Source organism: Phaethon aethereus (genome assembly GCF_964289735.1).
Source record: "Phaethon aethereus genome assembly, chromosome: 3".
Classification (NCBI taxonomy): domain Eukaryota; kingdom Metazoa; phylum Chordata; class Aves; order Phaethontiformes; family Phaethontidae; genus Phaethon; species Phaethon aethereus.
In genome coordinates, this window is record NC_138576.1 from 51,014,158 (window position 1) to 51,037,327 (window position 23,170).

At 37.2% G+C, this 23,170-nt stretch overlaps 1 protein-coding gene across 1 annotated transcript in view; it reads right to left on the reverse strand.

Annotated features, from left to right (window-relative positions):
- The window catches only part of ATG5 (autophagy related 5), a gene marked incomplete at its 5' end in the record, with an annotated part of 82,750 nt that overhangs the window by 49,466 nt on the left and 10,114 nt on the right, over positions 1-23,170 (reverse strand). Inside the window, 2 exons of the mRNA XM_081998669.1 lie at positions 12,807-12,969; positions 18,859-18,937. Coding sequence (XP_081854795.1) covers positions 12,807-12,969; positions 18,859-18,937 — 242 coding nt within the window. The remainder of the gene's footprint in view (positions 1-12,806; positions 12,970-18,858; positions 18,938-23,170) is intronic.

Sequence of the window (23,170 nt, forward strand, 5' to 3'; positions counted from 1 at the left end):
AGGCAGGCACCTGCCCGAGATGAGGAGCTGCCTGGACGCAGGGTGCTACTCCATAGCAGGGTGCTACACCATAGCAGGGTGCCACCCCATAGCTCACTGGCTGGGAAGCTCAGCAGGTGGCAGTGACAGTGACGACCCTGGAGCTGACTGTACCCAAGCAAGCATGCATTTGGGAACGCCAGCCTACAGAGTCACAGGTGTACTCTTGCAATGCCTGACACAAAGAACGACTGCATTCTCCTCACGAACTCTGTCAGGGGGAAGGTGAAAATTTAGCATGCCTCCCCCATCCTTGGAGGGAGTGTTGAGAACGGCTTACAACTTTCACTATAGATTGTGTGGACAGGCATGCTACAGTAGGCATTAATTGATTTACAGTTCAATTACCACTTCTGACTATAAACTCAATTGATAAAGCTATTAATTATGGTGATACATAAAAGCTGGTGAGCTTCAGCATTCCTTATTCCTAAATAAGGAATCTACATATTTGGAGTCATTCTACCTGAACAAAAATAAAACAAACATTAATTTCATTTACTTGTTTAATGTTCATATTACAGTAATTAGGAAAGTTAGGTAAACAGCTTGCTATCTTCAAAATTCAAGAGATGATCAACACATCTTAAGGATCAGAAGAACAAGAAATTCTGAACAAGTAACAGACGTATGGTAGGAGCTTAAGTATATTGGCCCTTGTAGCATATATGGCAAACCAGTGAATCTTCAAAGGACAAAAAAAGTTAAAAACAGTGGTAACGTACAGTTAACTCACTTCTGTTCCTCATTCCAGCTTCTTCACCTCCTGGAAATCATGCAGGTCATCTTACTTAAGGCATGTAAATTTCTAAATTTATACTTCTCAGATTATTCTCTGAACACTCAGACAATGCTCAAGACAGTTTACTGTTTTATTAAGAGGTTTAAATTTCTAAGAGTTTCTATAGTTTCCAAATATAACAGCAATAAATCTGCAACAGTCAAATGACAAACTTGTTGCATTTTGTAATCAAGTATGTTCTGTCAATCCACCTGATATCCTAGGGAATGAAAAACTTCCTAGTAAATTAGCTAGACATAATGGAGTCAGACATCTTAAGACACATCTCCACCATGTGTACAGCACTGTCTGAAGACATCTAAACTAATTCATCCTCATAATCTTATATTGCTGTCCTCCAAACATCTTTCCATGGATACAGTATTTTTACTACGGGAAACAGAGTTGGGTAAAAGAAAACTAACACATATTTTTAAAAGCAAGCAGCAGGAAAAGGCTATCCAGTTTGTATACCGATATACATGACCTGGCAAGAGCTTTTATCAGCATTAGGAGCATTGGCAGAATGCCAGAATCCTAACGCTCCAAAACACAAAACCCAAAAATAACTGCTTTTGCAGAACCCTGAAGGCTCAAAGCTTAAAAAAACCAAACAAAAAACCCAACACGCCCACCCCCACCCCGCCCTGCAATTGCCTTGAAAATATAAGCGAAAGGATTCATCATTCTCCCATTCTTGTGTGTCAGTACCTTCTGTTTATGCAAAATGGACTTAAGGAAGCTATTAATGCTACAACGAGCTGTAAGAACTAATTAGTGCTTTGGCTAGACAGGATTTAAAGACAAAAGGTGCTGGCCAAAAGTTTGACAATCAAAACAAAACTGAGTTTTCATCAAGCCAGTAAACAAGGAAGAGTTCTCCACCTATCAGCAAAAGCACTTTACACACTCATCTCCTTCCCTCATGAAAAGCTTATGCAGTCTACATGATATCTAAACTCCCGTAATGGTCAAATCTGATTACTTTTGTTTTCTACAATCCATCTGTTTTTAATAAAGTGCTTGGCCAATGTGTTAAAGAGTTTCTGTATTAGCAAAAAACAGTACTTGCAAAAGGCAGATGTTCATATCTGAATAACAATATTTAAAGTAATGGCAATAAAATTCAACAGAAGTGAGATTAGTGACAGTATAAAGGCTTCAGATGATTCTACTATTCGTATTTCTTAAACAAGAGAGGATGGTCGCTACATAACTTTGCCTAAAGTGAAACATAAAAACTTGTCTCTGTATTTTATATCACAGATCAGAAAGTTAACCAAATAATGGAGAGCTATATCTGAAAAAAAAAATCTATCAGCTAAAGTCACTTATATTTATAAATATTCATTTATTAGAAATGCAATCACTAAATGCCCAAACACCAGACAGACGTTAGCCTTTAGTACTACAGAGATGCTCAGAATCTAGGGAGAGCTTTAAAAGATATCTATTTACATATATAGAAATAGTACAAGTTGGCAAAACTACAAGACAATGTCATCCATAACAACAATCTCAGTACACAAATTCATTAAGAAACAAATTAAACCTCAAACATAAACTTATAAATACAGTGTGCAACCTTATGCATTTAGGGTTCAGAAATCTATCACTGAAGTTTTTCATGCCTTTAAAGTGCCCTTTAAAACCATTTAAAAAAAGGACTGTTACAGGGAAACACTTCGAGAATTGTTGTTTCCTCCATTAAGCAAGACTGGAGATCCTTTAGCAGTCATTGAAATTAATCCAAATTTCTAACTGTAATATTAAAAAGTTGTTGGTAACTCCAGTCATAGTTTGTTGTTAATAAACAGTAACTGCTGAACCTTTTACTGTTAAGTAGCGATAACTAAAGATTAGTCCAAGCTAAAATTTTGAAGGCTGGGCCTCTTTCTCAGGCTGAAACCTGGGGGCAATGTTCTTCAGACAACCAGAAAAATTAGTTTAATTCGTGCTAACACCTTACAGTCATTCTCTGAAACTCAAGTGCTGTCATGCTTCAAACAGCTTGAAATTTCACATGGATCTTGATGTTAGATAGGTCTCTACCGCCCACCTGACTCTACGAAAATGGTAACCAAGATGGATCACTGAGAGGGTAAAAGGCATTGCTTGAGTGCTTGCAATCAACATAGGCACTTCAATGCAGCATAGCTTTAAATCAGCATACACAAAGCATATGGGCAATTACCACAGAATGAGAAATTATATCTACAAGAAACTTGCAAGAAGACATAGCGGTCACAGCATACGGCCAGTTAAGATGGAGTTACCACTGTAGAACAGTGGGCAAAAGGACTAAAAAATCCCCACTCTAACCTTTAAACTTATGAACAGAAATATCTTAATAAGGAATTATTTTGTTTCTGTATTTGACACTGATGCAACTGCTATCAGAGTAGCAACTCCAGAACTGGGTATATTTCAAGAAGGCTGTGGAGAAGGTTTAAACAACAGAAAGAATTAATGCAAAAACGAGGAAAAGATTGTTTAAATTCAAGGAGGAAATGGTAATTCACACCTTTTATTTTCCAATATCTTTTTAGAAAGTCAAAAAAGTGACTAAACAGATGTAGCCCTCAGGGTAGCATATACACAGGAATTTTTGTCTGGACTATTGATGGCTTCTGTATAAATTAAAAAAAAAAATGCTTGGAATTGAATTGCGTCTCTAGCTCTATGCAAGCAATACCAATTTGCAGCTTGCGTGAAAATGTGTCCAATCCTTGAGCTTAAAAAACACAAAACTTTTGTCTATTCTCAGTGGTTCACTACTGTCTAATAAACATATGAACCATAGAAATGATGCACAACTAGAAGTAGTTGGGTATAACTACTTGGGAATAACTATGGTATAACCATAACATTAACGAAGAGACCAAAGACTCTAACTGATGTATCAGAACTGTAGAAAGACTTCAGATTCGAAGTGCCTTTGGAGAGCAAGCTTTGGAACAAAAGCTCCTACCCCAAAAAAAGAGCTGTCTACACACAGAAATGAGCTCGCTCAAGGCTTTGCCCAGTCAAGTTTTGACGGTCTCCACGGGTTTCCACTCAACCACTTTCACTCCCTAATATCCCATCAGTCTTCCTCCTGCCGCAACTTGTAACCATTTTCTTTTGTAAATGCCCAACTTCACTGCCAACAAAGGTATGGCTGACAGGAATCTGACTCCATCTGCTCTACAAGCCTTCCTTTTAGGCAGTGGAAAGCAGCTATTAGATCCATCTTCAGCCTCGTCGTCTTCAAGCTAAACAAGGCAGTTCCCTCACTCTCTTCCAATATAGCATATGCTCCAGCCCCTAATCATCCCAGCAGCACTCTGCTGGACTCTTGTTCTGCTTGCACACATTTCTTTTGTCCTGGGATCCCAAAGAGGACACAGCATTCCTAGCGCAGCTTTAAAAGAGCTGAGCTGAGGGGAAGAATTACTCACCATCTGGCTATATTCTGGGGGGCACAAGGGCTAAAGCAGCTCCCTGGTTAATCTTTGTTCCCGCAACACGACACGACAGACTTTTCATTTAGCTGCTTGTTCACCATTACCCACTTCCACAAAGCTGCTTCCCAGTCAGTCCCTAGCCTGCCCTGAAGAATGGGGAAACCTGTCCTGGTGCAGGACTTCGTACTTGTGCCTGTGAGCTCCAGGAGGCTCCTGCTTGCCTACTGCTCCAGCTCACCACAGTTCCTCAGATTGGAGGGCAGATCTGGCATTTAATCAACTGCTCCCACCAACTTTTTCTTTTAGTCATAAACAAACTCACTAAGGGTTTAATCCATCACATACATATAAGCAAATAAAATGTACTGTAATATAAACAAACTGTACTGTACAGAGAGCTACAGCTGTAAGTCAAGGATATGAAGTGTATTTCCTTAACATTGAAGCAAGTATATTTTCTACTGACTTGTGCTCTAACAAGCATTGCATTTAACTGCTACATCCAGAATGGAGTCTTCTCAAAATTTTGCATCAATTCTACTTCCACATTGTTTCCAAGAAAACTAAGGTGCTATACACATACATAGTTCTGCTGACTTGTGAGCAATTTCAACAAATTTTATAAAAAGTTAAATTTTGTGCAATATGCCTCAAGCATGAAGCAGCTTTGTTGAAGGAAAATAAATATTTTAAACAATTCAAAACTAACTGTACCATGCTATGCAGAAACAGTATTTACAGCTGGTTACTCTTATTTCTCAGCTATTTCAACACCTATCTCTAAATGACTAAGCCATCTGAACTCATTGCTCTTATTCTTGCACAATAAAAAAACCCAGATAATCATGATTATCAAGGACTTTAGGAAGACTCCGCTATATATTTGACTCTCGCTGTCTAATACTGTTCAGTACCAGACTTTTTGAGAACACAGTTTGAAATACTGGTATGGCATCATTAAAACATAAGCTTTTTTTTTTTTCTTTTCTATTTATATATTGCCACCATCCACAGTTACAATATTCTTGCTATTAAACGCTCAGGTTACTTGGGTATTTCAACAGGTCAGGTATATAATACAAATCCACAACTGATGAGGGCACACAAATTTACTAGTCTTTTCAGATTATCTTCAGGCATGAGTAACTATCTGATATGGAGAGACAGGACCTTAGAACTGTTTTGACTTAATGGCAAGTGACAGAAGCCAGCCACAGAAATATGTGGAAATATTCTTCACATCACAGATAGCAAAGTAACAACGTGAACGTACATATCTGAAGTAGTCATAATTTTGCCTTGAATTATACAACAATTATAACCTTAAATATCTCAACCGCGTGGTGTGCCCGTTAATCTTACATACTCTCCAAATTCACACTCAGCTGGCATGTTACTATATGGAAAGCAGTAGAGATTGTAAAATTTGAAAGTAAAAAACAAATAGGCTTTACTTGGTCTGTTCATGATAGACAAGACATGGAATCACCTCAAAAGCAAACATCATGCTAACTAGCTCAAGTACTAGTAACAGTCAAGTACAGTGGTACTGGCCTCAAGGTTGGCTACCTAGGTCTGTCACTCCCTTTCTAGTACTATTATAGTGTAATATTAATCAATTAAACTCTGCTTCCCTATATGCACTATAACACATTTCCAACAGCAGTGTCTACAACCAGAAAACAATTAGGAGAAACTTCCTGATGTATAGAGTTACCTGTAAATTCTAGCTGAAAAAAATATTAATTCATAAGCCACACTATAAATTGAACTACAGATGCAACCCAAGAAAAAAGGGGGAGATCCCTCCCCTAATACTGTACTAGTTAGGTTTGAGATCAGTATATTTAACACATTTCACACAGTTTATGCTGTAATTTCTCCATTAATTTTTATACCAAAGTAGTGTTCTGAAGATAAAGAAATACAAGCATATTGCTTAAGTTTTGCAGGTTAACAGGATGTTTTGAAAACTGTATGACAAAGCAGCATTTCACTCTTGAGATTATCTGTCAGATCCAAAAAAGCCTTTGCACCCTGTTTTCTTTTAACATACACAGGGGAGCCATACCTTACCAACATTCTTTTCACTTACTAAACGTACTCACGAAACAGAAGTTTCACTTTAAGTATACTGTTTCCTTAACACCACCTCCCTTCATTTCTAAGTCACCAATTTAGCTGGAAAAGGTTCGGAGGAAGAAAATCATCAAGATGGACTACTTTCTTTCCTTTATTCAAATATGAAAAAGCATACATCCTACTAAATTTAAGCTTGCTGTGTAGCCTAAAAGCAGGTGATCTCAGTAGGTATTGTCCCTTAAGCTAAAAGGAAAGCTCTGATGACTATTAAACAAAAATCTGTAATGCATTTCTGAAACACATAACCCACAGGTTGTATAGGAATAGAGCAAAAGGGATTGTTACAGACTTCCCTGAGTAAGTCAAAGGGAAAAGGACTCCTGACAACATTACCCATCCTCCAGTTCTCTGCTCCAAGTCTAGATAGCCTGCATATTTTAACACCTTCTCTTGCCTCTGTTTACACTCTGTTTATACACCTGGAAATAGAGCAGCGTATCTCCATATAACTCTCTAACCTACTTTGCTTTCCCTGTACTAACCTTTTTATAAAATACAGCTTTTCTTAAAAGTTAAGGAACTTTTATATTAATGCATCTGTCAAATTCAGCAGTTTACTAGCAGAAAGTAACATAGAAGCATTTCAAATTGCAAAGCAAAAAGCTCTCAACAACTAACAACTAAAGAAAGTTAATTTTGAAAATGAAGTCTGTTTTTTAGAGATCATGTACTTTGAAATTTAGTTAGACCTTACATGTCTTTCAGGAAATGACATATTTTGAGGGGGAGGGGGGGAAAGAAAGCAGGAGGCAGTAAAAAATAAAGGTTCTGTATGACTTACACCTAAGTAAAATAGATTTAGAGAAATACAGTCAAAGATTCTCTCAACCTGTATCCAAGTCTACCAAATATCTGAAAAACATACAGAAGACAGGTGCAGTGAAGACAGAGAACCAACTTATTTGTGATTTGGGTTGAAGACAAAAGATACACCTGCTTCAGTAGGAAGTCTGGAAGGTGGCTATATTTCTGAAGTAACATTCCAGGAGGAAAACAGTCAAAGTGAGGACAAAACACAAAGCCCTTGAAACTGCAACAGGTACATAACTTCAAACTCTCCAATATACTTGAATAGATCACACGCTTGGCAGATTACCTGTGCCAAAGATGCAGAGACCTCCAAGCTTGCTTGCTTGGAGTTTACAGTTTTCATTAGACACATGGGCGACTAACACAAGATGGTCAAAACACTAGGAAGCAATTTCTATCTATCTCTGTTTATCTATCTCTAGACAACTTCTTCTCATGGTGGAGACTTCACTATAAAGTAGCATTGCGAGTGCTGGGTTACCTTTTGCTTTCCTCCCTTTTCTGCCTTCATGCAGTTCACGCCCTCCTATGAGACCCACCGATTCTCACTGGCCTCACAAACACAGCAGCTCTGCTCTACCCCTTTGCTGAGAGAGGGGCAAAGAAAGGGAAGGGGGGGAATTCAGGCTACCATCAATTTCCCACCTTCGCCCTGAGACAAAGGGCAGCTATGCGAGTAGGCACCAGGCCAGCACAGAAGAGTAACAAGGCAAAAAGGCAGTTTCGGGGGGGATGACAGTTTAGAATCATGATACTGCAGCCATATGGGTGGAGCATTAGTTTAGTCATTTGTGCAGAAAGGGTAACACAGCAGTAAACGCTGCAGAACTAACACTGAAGTCTAGGTGAAAATCCATTACCAGAAAAAAACCCACAACCGATCAAACCCCAAACAGAAACCACCACCACCACAAAAAACCAAAAAAAAAAACCAAACAAAAAAGAACATCCCTGGGAAGGCCTGCTCTGATGCATCTGATTGACTCTGCAGGTCCAGCCTGTCTAAACCTATACCCAGCTCAGCACCAAAACAGCACTGGGCTGACTTTGTGCAGAGCTATTTGAAACTGCCTACACTGCATCCCCTGGGTTCCACAATATCACCAACCCCAGTGTTTGGTGTATGCTATGCTATTTTAACTCCAGAATAAGCAGGTATTGACACTAATTATAAGAAAACTTGATGAATTTACAGAAATTTTTAACCACCAGCCCAGGAAGATAATGACGACTTTTTTCTTTTTTAAATCCTCTTTTATTCAATACATCCTTTCTCAAAAGAATTCTTTAGTCTTTCTTCACAGTTAACCAAATCTCTACAGATAGAACACAGCAAGACACTACCATTTTGGTGCCAATACAGGGAAGAAGAAAAAAAAGGGTGGCTTTGTGATTTAAAAACTAATGGCTTGTTCATTCATTCTCCTGTTAAATTCCTGAAGATTTTCTAAGTACATATTGCCTAATTTAAGTTTCAAATGACCAGCTGAGGTTAGAGATTTGTTCAGCTACCAAAACATGTTCATCATCTGGGACTGAGGTAAAGAACAGCATTGCTCCCACCAGTTCTCAACAAAGAGGAGAAACATACGTATCAAACATGAGTGGGCCACGTGTACACTGCACAAGAGAGATGCTGACACCATTTCTTTTTGGCAGTTAAAACATTTCTGAACAGGAATGTGATAACCAAAAAACCCCATGACTTCTGCCCCTCAAAAACCCAGGACTCGTTTAAACATGATTTAGAAAGAAATTCAAGAAAACACAGGCCTGATTCTGTCAGTAAGACACGAAAGAGATCACGTGCATTAGAAGATAAAATATTGCATATTCTGAATGTTTGTAGGATTTTTCTCCCTTAATAAGAATACTTCAATATGGCCACTTAACTTTTGGATGAGTGAGCATTACATTCTTTTTCCATAGTATTTTCAGTAAAATAATGTCTTCATTATATTTTATAATATACAAAGAAGCCTTAAAAATGGCCATGAGTTTTTACTGTTTATTTCCCCCACTCATGTATCAGAAATACCAAGTCTAGTCTTCACTGGTTATAAAGGATGCCTGTGAAAATTTCAGGGTATGGTTGCTTATGTTCCTCCACAACTGATGAAAAGCAGCTGTGTTGAATCTAAACCCCCTCCTTCATCAGAACCATTATATTCTGAAGTTATAGATATTAATTCTTTGAACCATGCAAAAAATACAGCTCTCCCCATAAAAACAGTTGAGATTTCATTTGATCCTGAGTCATCACTAGACCTACAGAGTCTTAATGTTTCAAAGCTGAAAGCCTTTATTTTTTCACACAAAAGGCAAGAAGAAAAAAACACCCACTTGAAAATCCTCTTTGTCCATGATAAAAGTGGTCATAACACTATTAAAGCAAGAACAGTAGTAACATTTTCCATCAGTTCTGACCAAAGAATTTTAACAATTCTTACAAAGGAACAGAGGTTAGTATAGCTATATAGTCTGCCTTTATCACTTCCCTACCACAGACACACCCATGACCCTGATCAAAATTATGGTAACACAGATGTACTTGTCCCAAAGAAGTGTTCTAGCTAAGAAATATCTGGTTTATGGACAAAAATCAGCTAACTGAAGTCTGAAAAACAACCAGAACCACAGCACAAGCAATAGACAGAAAAGTATGTTTACCTTCCTGATTCGGTAGCGGGTTAACATAAAAATCCAAAGTGGTTGGAGGTGGGGTGTAAAGGTTGTTATGAATACCTACCAGCTGTAACTAGCACAGGATTTTGCCACAAATTCACTATCACAGCTTTTCCTCTTAAACTGAAAGGTTTCTTGTGCTACCTGTTCAAGTACTTCCTCCTTAGCAGAAGCATTTATACCAAGTTACTCTTGTAATTGGTAGTTACATTTCTCCAAACAAGGAAAATTGGATTTTTTTCCAAAAATGTGTTTAATACACATCCTGTAAGTATTGCTATCACTTGTTAAACAAATAACACTTCCTATATTTAAGAACTGAAGAAAATTGTTTGAAGTTTCACAGAAAAAAAAAAAAGACTGCAGATGTATCATTACTTACAAAGCAGTTATCACAAATGCTACTTTCTTTTCTTTTTTGTGGTCATTCATTCTGTTTCACAAAGAGGTTTAAAATTATTACAACTCAAACGAAAGCCTATAAAAACATACTGAAAGATACAACATGCTTAAAAAGAGTTTTCATGGTTTCACAAGCTTTTCTTGTTTCTCTTTTATGAAGAGCTGAGAAATTAAATTAGCATTTGAAAGTATTCAAAAGATTGTTTAAGCTTCTCATTTAGGTGTCAGATTCCACAGGTGCAATTTTTCATTAAGTACAGTGAAACATTCTTGAAATCAACCTTGCTAGGCAACTTCTGTTCTTAACATTATAAAGCAAAACACTAAAACTCTGGTCTCCCTACAACTGAAAATATTCTTGAACAAATAATCAACTAAAAGATAGAACCTAAGATGAGCATGGAAGGAATATACTGCATTAACTGTTCTCTTACCTTACATATTGAGGGTATTGAGGTTCTATACCTCCTGGTTAAGGAAAGAGCCTTAACTCATCCCATTTCATTGTGTAGTTAACTCTTCTACCATTATAACTCATGTGAAAGGTCTTTTAGTTTTAATTTTAAAAAGCATTAATAAAAAGAGCACATAAAGTGCACTACTGGGAACACTTGAGCACCACGACTAAGCAACAGGATATTTTTGCAATAAAGCTAATAATTCTTGAAATAGAAAACAAAATTATGCTGGCACAGCATTTTGCTTCTCAAACTAAAATGCTTGCAAGACAAATACTATTACAGCAGAATACTTTTTTCACAGAATTATTAAAATTGCAGTTTAAATTGACTTGTAACAATGTAAGCTTTAAGGAAACATTTGTGTTTATACCAATACTGGCTTCCAGTGGACCAGAACTCTTTTATTTACTGCTTATTCACAGAAGTAGAATATATTATCAGTCAGTTTGCTGACTAATACCTATACAAAACAGAATCTCTCAGGAAGTACTTTGAATTGAACCAGATAAAGTGCAATTTCTTACCTGATAAGTTTTGCATGTATGTACTGCATCCCTCAAGATCTTACCACTTAAATGGCAAATTAAGTTTATAGAATCATAGAATAGTCTGGGTTGGAAGGGACCTTTTAAAGGCCATCTAGTCCAACCCCCCTGCAGTGAGCAGGGACATCTTCAACTAGATCAGGTTGCTCAGAGCCGCGTCCAACCTGACCTGGAATGTTTCCAGGGATGGGACATCCACCACCTCTCTGGGCAACCTGTGCCACCACCCCCACTGTAAAAAATTTCTTCCTTACATCTAGTCTAAATCTGCCCTCTTAGTTTAAAACTATTACACCTTGTCCTATTGCAACAGGCCCTGCTAAAAAGATAGTACCTCAATTTCTAACTCTCCCCCAATTAAATAAAAAAATAGAATCCAGAGTTTCTAATAAGCACTCAACCTTCAAAATTATTACAAGAATACCTTCAATATGAAAGGCAGTACCACTAAACAATAAAAAAAAAATAGAAAACCCACACACTGAGTAAATACACACATGAAACCCGAACTAATTTGGAACCTCTGTCTAAAGCAAACAGATGCCTAAAGTCTTCTTGCATTCAAAGATTCTCCCATTTCATTTAATTTTCCTTATAAACGTATGGGAAGATATTAATTCTAAGTGTTTAGTATTTTGTATCTCAACATAGAATAAACACCTTCATGCTTACAGCTTCTGTAAAATAAATTTACCAGTAATAATATAATGACAGCTTCAGAAGATGAGGAAATGATGCATTGAAAGTGACATTCCAGGTAACAGTTTCTGAAGTACTACAAAGATTTTCAAATTACAGGCCTCTAAGAACCATGACAAGAAAGAGGAGACACTAAAACCAAAATAAGTTATGTTTTGCACTGCAATATAGATTCACACCATCTGTGCAAAGTAAGAACACTAATAATTATTTCAGAACATCCTGTTCGGAATTATTCTGCTGACTTTTTCAGTCAATACTTATCTATGCAGAAATCTTTGTGAAAGCCATGGTAATATCAGCAGTAAAAAAATTAAAATTTGGCAGGGGGAAAAGTAAAATTCTTAATCTACTGGGCAACTTTTTAAAAAGTTTACCTGTACTGTTTATCAGTGACAACCTATAAGCATGAACTAGAGGAGACAAGCTTTTCTAGTTTACAGTCCAAGATAGTTAATACCAACCAACACTTACACCCCAAGTGTCTCCCAAATAAAGACTATCAGTTGCACAGAAGTACACTAGACAATATTTATCTATTTATTTTGTTTTGTTGCTAGTTTTTGTTTGTTAAAACAGAGTCATGACCCAATTTAGTTCCTTAAATAACTCAAGCCACATTTGGATTATCACATAAATAGTGACTCTTTAAAAAAATAGATCTTTTCTGTGACATTAGACTAAAATACTGCAGAACAAAGACATATTATATCCTTCACCATGACTAAAATTTGAAGAAATTATTTGTTAGCATTCTAGACCTATATATAATTAATACATGATGCATTATCTTTACCATTCTGTAGTCCCATCCACAGTTGCTTATGATCCTTTTTTTGCATCTCATTGATGACTTGACTTTTGTGCTTTAAAGCATCTGCTTCTTTTATACAAGCCATAAAATGAGCTTCAATCACATCCTTAGAATGGCAGTGTAGAAGATCCTTCTCTGGAAAATTCTACAAAGAGAAAAAGATAAATCAAGAGAAATAAATGCATCACACACCTTAGAAGATGCAAGAACAAATTATAGTTTTAATCAGGCTTATATTTATACAAAAGTAGTACACTGGAATCTTCTGCTTATGGAAAATGGTAACAACCGTTCTTACTCTGCTGACAAGAGAGGTTTTACAGTGAAAAACATTTCAGAAAAAATAAAAGTTGAACAATTTTCTTTAAAACCAGAAATTACTCGAAATAGCCCAACCTCCACTTGATAAATACATTTAAATACATCAGTGGATGTATTTAGGCCCTTATATCCAAAATTCAGGAAATTAAGAGTTTTAACATATTTTCAAGCAGATGTTCAATTCTCTGACAATGAACAGGAGAAAAGGAGGAGAAGTAAGCGACAAGCACCCAATTCCTCTTGAGTCTCAATGGCAGTTTAGCACCCATCTCTATGCAGGCCTTTGAAAAATGTTTCCTCCAAGTATCATCATGCTCATAGATGAACTATAGCATATATGCCACTTACAAACATCTTTCCTTAGAGATACTGGAAATTCTTGTCAGCTCCAACATTACCCAACACATGTGCCTACTGCTAGCCCAAGTGACTTGATTCCATACCCCTTTTATTTGGTTAGAGTTGGTGCACTGCATTCAGCATTGCAGATGCACAGTTACCACTCCTCAGGTAAATTTTATCCCTTCAGTAAATTACAACTACCTTTCCTAATTAATTTATTAAGGGATTATAGTAGTGAATCTCATTCACATATGAAAAAGATTTCTTTGGAAATTAAGTAATAAGCAGTTCAGCATTGTATAGGTATACGGTTAGGGTTGTTCTTCCTCTAATTTAGTCTTTCATTAACACTTAGTATCACTTGCCATCATACAATAATACAAGCACTCAGTATCGCCTTTAGTTTTACAAGGTTTAAAAACCCAGCCTGTTTTATCCCCTCCTTATTCATCTTCTTTTCACAGTCGCTTATGACCATGCTGAACAGTGCAATCTCCTAGAGCCAAACCAGAGAGGCATCATTAGTACTCCCCTTCATAACAAGAGCTTGCTATGTATTTCTATGCTTTATTTCTCATCTGTTATTCCACAAGAGGGCCTTGCCTCTTAGCTCATTACAAATTGGCTACTTAAAAAAGCTTCTGTGAGGTACTGTCAAAACCATTTTGGCAATACAAATACATATAACGGGATATTTTTCAAAGGCTTTTACAACACATTTAACATGTCACAGTAGGAGCAATATAATGCTGGAAAAAAAAACATACTTTCTTATACTCAAAATATCAAAGAACCACTAACAGATGGTAATATGAAAGGGAACTGGGGATTGCCTCACCTGAAGGAAATTCTCAGGACAAGAATAATAGTTCCCTCCTCATTAGGTTATTGAAAAAGAGTTGGAAATTAAAGAATGGAATTTCATATCATGATTCATCCTTATGACAGTGAACCCAGACTTTGGAAACTGTGGATCAAAAGGACGAGTATCTTTTAAAAACAGAATTATAAAGGGAAGAGAAGACTGCTCATGTCTTTTCCACTGAAGCATACATTGTTTGGTGTTGAAGTCATAAAGTTACTTAGGACTGATGTATGTAGAGCTGACTAGAAATCTGAGGACTGAGATAAAGCTTGTTTCTCATACGAGGATGGCCAAGTATAAAGACATTAAAGAGGACAGAACAGAAAGTTCTCCTAGGGCAGACCTCACTCCCTTTCTCCCCTACAAAGCTGAGTGTCTCAGCATAATTGGGCCCAAAATGAATGGAAAACATTAGTGGTATTGTTACTCACCAGCTGACATCTGTATAGGCCTGTAAAATACTTTTAGAAGTTTAACTTACTTGCTCAAATAAAAAAGTCAAGTCTGGTAACCAATCCAGAAGAAAAGAACAGTCAGAAATAGCATACTTCAAGATCAAAAAAGTTCTTTACGTGCAAGAATTCAAAGTGTGACACTGGCATCCCTCAAAAAAAGATGAAGCAGTAGAATGTACCTAATGCCAAGTAATACAGGAACCTAGAAACAGACTTTCACAGTTAAAAGCTGAAGGCTGGAGTTTTAGCTAAGTTTATGAAAACAACAGTTTTGTTACAACAACTGTTTTGTTATACATACGTTGAAATATACTGAAGGGTCTTTTTTGGACATTCCTGTCTTTCTATAGGTAGGCATCTCCCTGCTGACTTTCTTCCAATGAATTTCAAATTACAGGGAATGTTACCCCCAGGGATGCGTTCCAGACAACATACACAGTGTGGTCTGCAGAATAGCAAGGAGATATTTAAAATCAGTCAAAGCCAGCTAAGCTAGTAGAAAGAATCCAGCCACAGTAGTACAAAGGTGTGGCATGATTCATTTTCCCAGCTTCTAAGGGATAGCACTGTGGAAGACTGGAAAACACTCCTACAATCTCAGTGCTGTTGACTCTTTTCTTTAGAAGAAACTGGTACATTTCTATGCAGTACTGTGAGTAGAAGCGGAAAAACCTAAACATGAAAGTGATAACTTGGAAAACAACACTGTTGCATCTACAAGAGGCATATAAAAGTTTCACCTACATGAGATTACCAACAGAAAATATGGCATCCCCACTGATTTATAAACTAGAGCACAGAATAATAAATTTTATATTTAAATATAGGACATGCATGTTTGTATTTCTATTTTTTTTAATTCTACTTGCCTTCTTTCTACTTGAGGAAATAGTGATCAAATGTAAATAACTTTATTCAGTTCCGTGAAGAAAGAGATAATTGTAAACAAGCTTGTGGCCACCCCTGGCTATACAGCTATGAGATTTGCAGAAACTTTTAAACGGATCCCATAAGTAGCTTTAATTCAAGTCCTCTTATTAGTGATGTCTTACTCCCTCCATGTTCCGTATCTTTGAAAGAAAAGTTATTAAGAGTTGACACTGATTTTCTTAGAAAGCTCAAGTAGTACTGGTTTTGTTTCACATGCCAGTAGACACCTGCAGCATAAACTTGGCCATAAAGAAGTAGGTATCATCTGTACATACAGGAGCACTAAATGACCTCTCACATAAAACTGCCAAAAACATTGCAGGTAATTTCAACAGTCTGTTTTCATAACTCCATTCCACCCATATTTATCTATTAGTTTTAGTTCACAAAACATCTGTTTGTACTCTGACAGTCTAGTTGTATTAGGCCATGTTTGCCGAAAATTACACCAATAATATGGCATTAAAAACCATAAGGAACATATCCAGTGACAGGGGAGCATCCATGTATTTGTGTTTAGTTACCATCAGTGGTCTTTTTTTTTTTTTTCAAAAAAAAGATTAATTTAAAGAAACCCTCATTTATACTTCTAGCTTCCACAATGTCTCCTAGCAGTTCCACAATTTATCCATATAATACATGGAAAAGTACTTCCTTTTCACTCCACCTGACCTGATTTTGAGCTAAGAAAACCAAGACGAATTGGTTGTCGTTACAGAAAAACAGATGCAGTCACTCCTCTACATCAGGTCATGGGTGGAGAAGAAGGCACCAGTAGATAAGGGCTTCAGCAGAGGGAGAATGTTAGACTTTCCCCTGGCACACTCAATTTCCGCTCTTGCTACCATTTCCAGAGCAGTTCACCACATCCTACCTACTGCCCAAAATCTGGAGAGTTAGTTACCATGCTGAGAACACGAATAGTAGCATGAGATGAGTTTAACAGGAAGGGACAGAGTTTCCTTCCTCCCCATAAAGCCACAGCTGGGTAACAAAGGCAACTCCCCAGACTACAGCTTCTCATGATTCTAAGGCCTTAATGCTCTGTTCAAGCTCATATTTCTACAACTATTTAAGGCAAATGTATTTTACTAGAGATATAAATGCATGTTATTTTATTGCATGCCATTAGTACAAATCAATAAGCAGTTTCTTCACTGCAAACAATAACTATGTTTGATTTGGTCTACATACATAGCACAGGAGGACAAGTACAAGTATCTGTCCACTTTTAAACTTCTGCTGAACAGAAATAAGCTTTTTTCATGTTTTTAACTTTAAATAAAGAAAACTGATAGGGGGGAAAAAGTTTAAAAACACTCTTTACAGATATTCTTGAGATATCTGTTGTTGACTGCATGCTTTGGTAAAAGAAAGGAGAAAGCCATGACAGCAAAAGTTAAACTCCAGAAAAATCTAGTACTGTTTAATTACGCCAAATAAAAATTATGGCTCTCTGAAGAATAAGTATAGACAAATGAAAAGAATGAACTGGGCAGGAATCCCACACCTTTAACTATTTATCTGTAAGAAACTGTAAAACATGAAAATGTCTTCAGTATTTTGACATACTTTGATACATTTCAGTTATGTTTTAACTCTAAAGATTAAGAGGGCTTTATTTAAATAAACTTTCAGATTACATCAAAAACAGGAAGAGAGATTAAGCAGGTGCTTAATCCAAGGTGTTATACTTTTAAAAACTAAATTAAATCAGCTTTTAAAAATAATACCGCCTTAGCAATAAATTATTTCTGCTGATCTTGAATGTACACCTTTGAGACAAACTTAAATTAGCTGATCTTTTGGCAAGCAGCAACATAAGAACATTAAAGTCAGTTTACATTACTACATGAAATTGAAAAACACTGTGGTGCTGCAACTTATTTCTCAAGATGGCTCTATTTTGGGATGGCAACATCCACACACTGCCACTGTTAATCTCCCAGAGCTCTCAGAACATTTAAGAATTAAATAATGATTTATGAATCTAGATGCACTATAGTTCTTCAAAACACTCTGGACTTTCTTCATCCCAGTCCTCTCTGACATATGTCAGACAGAAGTGTAGAAATTTCGATGGTTTCAAGACACATCTCCAACTTCAGATTCATTCGTACAGTCAGTCATTTTAAAAGTTTCAACATGTGGAAATACGTATCATAAGAATGTATGATTTCAGTGCACGCTTCCAAAAAGAATCAGACTACTCCTGTTTGCAAGACCTTTTCTAAAACACCTGAAAGAGAAGAACTGTTTGAATGAAAATGTTCAACACAACTGCTTCCCAGTATGCTTTTCATTTCATCTCCAATCTCACGCACTAAAGGCAAGCCTATTAACCTAGCGTCTTCCTTTGGATCAGTTTTCCTACTACATTGTTTCTTTTACAATGGAGAAATTAAAGTTTCAAAGTTAAATACCACAATTTCTTGTTGTGATTTTGACTTCAAAACATACCTCGGATTATTGTCTCAATGCATTTCAGAGTATGAAAGAATCCTGTACCAAAGCTAACCCTGCACAAGTACTCTTCTGAGCAAAGACCAGTAGTGCTATGAAGCCATACCTAATGGTTTTACAAAGCGTAATCAAAATAATGTCTCTCCTCTGACTAAGCTGTCACAAGACCAAACTAATTTCCCTCAATTCTCTAAAGGGGACCCACATGAAGTACAACAGCATTTCCTGACAGCAAGGATTTCTACAGTGTCTCATATCTATGCTTATATGCCTAAAAAGATGAGCATTTCTCAATCTTCCCAATCTCCAGTCAACTCAAGCTGGTTGAATCAAAAATAATTATAGAAATTTCTTTCTTTATGTCCACTCAATTGTACTGACATAGCCTCATAACTTATCTTGAAAAACAATTTTGGATTTTCAGATTATAATACAATAATTTTCAAAGGAAAGTCATTTGAAAGCACATACAATCTCATGGAAAACAGCTGTAGATTTACAGAAAACTTCTGATGATTCGTGAAGAATGAACAGTCTTCCCTTGAAGTCATACCATTCACTTATTTATAAAATAATTATGAAACCTTTTTCTAGCTTCCAAATTTCATGTAATCCCACACTCACTTGTTCTTAACTAAAAGGTGTATTTCAATTTTACCTTGAAATGCACTGTGATGCTCCAAGGAAGGGCTGTATTTGATGCATGGAGATCAAACAGCAAACCAATTGGGTAATGCCTAAAAATGAAGAGATATTAAATGAACATAAAAAGCTGCGCATTTAATTCTACATATAACAGTTAATATACCTGCATTTACACGAAAAAAGTTAGTTGTTTGACTCCCACAATTAACATTCATTATTGCTTATTCAGAAAAGTAATACAGGCAGGTATAAATGACTGACAGTTTCTGGCAGAATCAAGTCCGGAATTTGCAAGTTCAATATCGAATCCAGTGGTTTCCAAGCTGTGCCCACAAAACACTGCTAGTTTTGCAACTGCTAAGTGGCCTCCAGCTGCTCTGTGGAATCCTTCAAAACAATATTTTCAGTTAAAGAGCTTCATAGTATTAGGAATAGCTGGTCTGACAGAAAAGTAGACGTTTTCAGATATTTAAACGCCATGGGTTTATACCACATTAACCCTTAACGTCTCTTCCCTCTCCCACCTGCCTGATGTCATTGTGGAGAATGTGAAACAATGACTTATCTGTAAAATGGCTGAAAGGGGAAGATCAAGATGAACTCTCTATCTTTACTATCAAATTAAGAAGAATGGAAGGGAAGAAAAAAAGACTGAGTTTTGTATTTCAGTGGTATTCTGGATTAAAGGAGTTACACAAAGAAGCTGCTTCCTCCAAATATTCACTTCTGTCTTATAGCTTTGTCTCCTTTAAATTCATTAGAAGATACAGCCTCCAGCAATATAAGGAATATATATATATCTCTCTCATAACCACAAAATTTCCACAGGCACTCTAAAAGGGTCTTTCTGCAATTTTCTCACAAACAGACACTGGCAAGGTTTTTGATTTTTTTTTTTTTTTCCATTCAGCATACCAAGCTCCATTCCCTTTTCTTTCAAAAATCTTAACTAAAAGAGCCATATTAGCTTTTCATCCTATAAAGAAATAAACATACATTTAACTGTAAATTCAGTAGCTTCAGTAGCTTAAGTAAATGGGACTGATCACACAACGCAGAGCCAAGCACGTACATAAATTTTGAAAGTCCAGAGAGCAGTAACTGAGAGCATTGCTCTAAAAGCACCTGTGCCAAGCCAATTTCCTGACCCGCTAAACTCTCACGCAACAGTGCTTTAGCACCCTCTACGGGTGAGCTAACCCCAAAACTGAGACAAGTCACCACAACAGCAAAATAAAAACTGAAACAAAACAGTACTACAATTCTTGAACTTACCTGTTGCATTTGTAACCTCTTAAAAGAAAGAATAGGGGGAAATACCAAGAAAGTACCTAGAACTGTGTTTTCTTGACAAAGGGAATAAATAATATAGATAACGCATATCCAGATTTATCCCGACTCACTGCTAATGCTCAAGTTTTTACCTCTAAGACTTTTTACTACTAACTGCAAATGATGTCTTGAGTACTTCAACACAGATTCAGCACGAGTTCCATGAAAAAGTAGCTCCAGGTGAGCTAAGTAACAAAAATCAGATTTCCTTTGATAATTAGATGAACATGAACAATGACTTTCAGTTACTTTCAATTTATATAACAAGAGACAGCTAAAAAAAAAAAAAAAAAAAAAAGCATCAGTTCTTGGCCTACCGCTATATTTTCTACCCAGTTTAGATTACAGAATGAAGTTCATATACTCAAGTTTTCTTCAGTAAAATCCTTGTGCTTTGCACAGTTGATAGATGTTTTTTATTTCGAAAGAGGCCTAAGTTAATTTTGTTCCATAGCAGAACATGAGATTAATGAAGACAATAGACCATGAGAGAGATTGTTTTCTCTTAGAAGCACAGCCTTCCATTAAGAGTAAAGTTCACAACAGGAGTGAAGCAATCCTGAGATCTAAGACATGTCCTGCTTCAAATTCCAGTTCTCACACACTGGCATTTAATCTGAAGCCAACAGAAGCCTTGAGCAATGCCTGTACATAACGTTGCATTACACTTATTTTTGAGATACAGTTACAAGAATTTTTTAAGAGTCTGGAAACAATAGTACTCCATATAACAATATTAAAGATATTCTTTATATTTCCCTCGTAACACAGCCTGGTTTCTTAACCAGGATAGAGAATTAAGGGAGGCACAAAGAGGGAAGTTGAGGAGAGGACTTGTCAATCTGTACATGGAATAAAAAACCCCAATATTCCCTCACTCCATTCTTAAGCATGTATCTACCTTGTGCTATGAGCCAGTATTCCCTCAAAGATCTTGCTTCCAGTGGTACTGTTGCAATGCTGTTTCTGAACTTCTATTTGAAAAAAAGGCATTGCAATTAAAGAAATACACAAATGCTCTCTAGAACCTACAGTAACTACGAGAATTTAAAAAAAAAAAAAAAAATTCAAAACCCCAAGACAGCCTTTAAAGATTTGCCCCCCCCCACCAAAAGAAAAAAGAGAACAAACAGAACAACAGCTAAGGGAAACATCCATCCCAGAAAGGTATCATTTTGAAAAAAAATATTACTGCTTTGTTGAAATTAAACTGGTCTAAACCAGTGGAAGACAAGGACAGACAGACTGTGCAGAACTTTCTCAAAGGAAATAATTCGAAAAATATCAAAGATAAAATGCCTAAGAGACCACGAATCTTTTTTCACAAGTTGCTAGAATAATGATTGGTTCTGGAAAGTCTTCAATCTATAGGAATTGTAACAGCACCTTGACTTCCAGCCATTGTCAATTGGTTTTATTATTATACAGACAGTGGTTTCAGAGTGTGAGAGAAGTCCTGGAAAACACCATGTTAAATACTTAAAATCCTTTCAAAAGTGACAGATGGACAGTAAGGAAAATTAATCACTACTTTTCTAACAATTTCTTTCTGAGCCCAGGACAGAAAGTGACACCATGAGTTTGTAGGTTGATTTCAGACCAGAATAATTTACTGTGGTAATTCAGTAAGACACATCACATGAACTGACAAATCCAGGACAAAAAACTCCTGTGCTCCAGAACTCTCTGGGGTATTAAGTGTATCAAGTGGCCAAAATCCTGTGTTTAGGTATTTCTATGAACAAATGTCTAATTGAGGGAGATTTTCGCTGCACTGGAAAATAGTTTGATCTTTTCCTTTAGTATTCAGTAAGAAATAAATTCTTCTTAGATCTTTTAAGCAAATGCTAGCATTTTCAAACAATATGTCACCAATGCCTGATCAAATGGTACTTTGACCTTTTGTCTTCCACTATTCCTGATTAGGAAGCGTCATGCACCCATCTGGTTGGTGCTAGTGACACACCTATGCAACTACCAGGGTTAGAGCACAATCCACAGAAAGGGGACAGAAACTCTGCAGAAGTCCATGTGCAAGTGCTCAAATCGGATGGTAACAAGCTATAGGGTGTTGTCCCCTAGCACCTGCTGCAGAAACCACCACTGGCACGTCAGAGGAGCTCTGCCTGAGTGAAGGCCCGAGAGAGGATGCAGCTCTCCAGGTCTCAAGCTGCCAGGAGAGCTGGGGACCTCTCCAGAGGGCTGAGGCAAGCAGAGGAAATGTCCTTGCCTAGACAAGGAAGAGCTATGTCACCAAATTAAGGAGCTGCAGGAGGTCAGTGCGCTGCATAGCATCAGGGAAGATAAAGAGATTGACGGCATCTTCACTGAGACCTTGCAGAGATGAGAGCCTGAACTCCCAGCTGCACAGAAGGAAGGTCTGCAGTCACTGGAGTGGTGAATGGAGACTCATAAGATAGGGAAGACAGTCTTTGTGACCTGTGGCAAGAGAAGGCAGGCTCCTTCTCCACCTACAGTCAGTGCCTCAATGGCAGACAAGGGGCTGGAAGTTCTTAGGAAGCATCAAAACAGCCTGAACCACATCCACACCAAGAGGAAGCAGTCATAGCAACAGGAGACTCCTTCCTACAGGGGATAGAGCCCTCCCCGACCTGCCAATCTCACTTGCTACCTGCGGAGCTTTGCTGTTTGTTAAGAAGTTGCAGACAGACAGGCAAGGCTTGTTCTGTGCTTGGATTATTAGCCCTTGCTGTTCAACCACACAGGCACAAATCATAAGTGCTGCAAGGGAACCCTTGAGTGTATCAAGAGTGACTGTACAGCTCCAGGGTCAAGGTGGCATTTCCATTGAAGAAGAAAGGCTGAGGGAGGCGTGAATGCTGGTTAATAACTGCAGGTCAGTAACTGGTTGTCAAGCAGCTGGTGTGACAACCAGGACGTGGCTTTTACAGCCACAGGACATTCTTTAGGTATAAAGGATTGCTAGGGAGAGATGGAATCCACCTAAGCAGGACAAAAGCATCTTTGCCTTC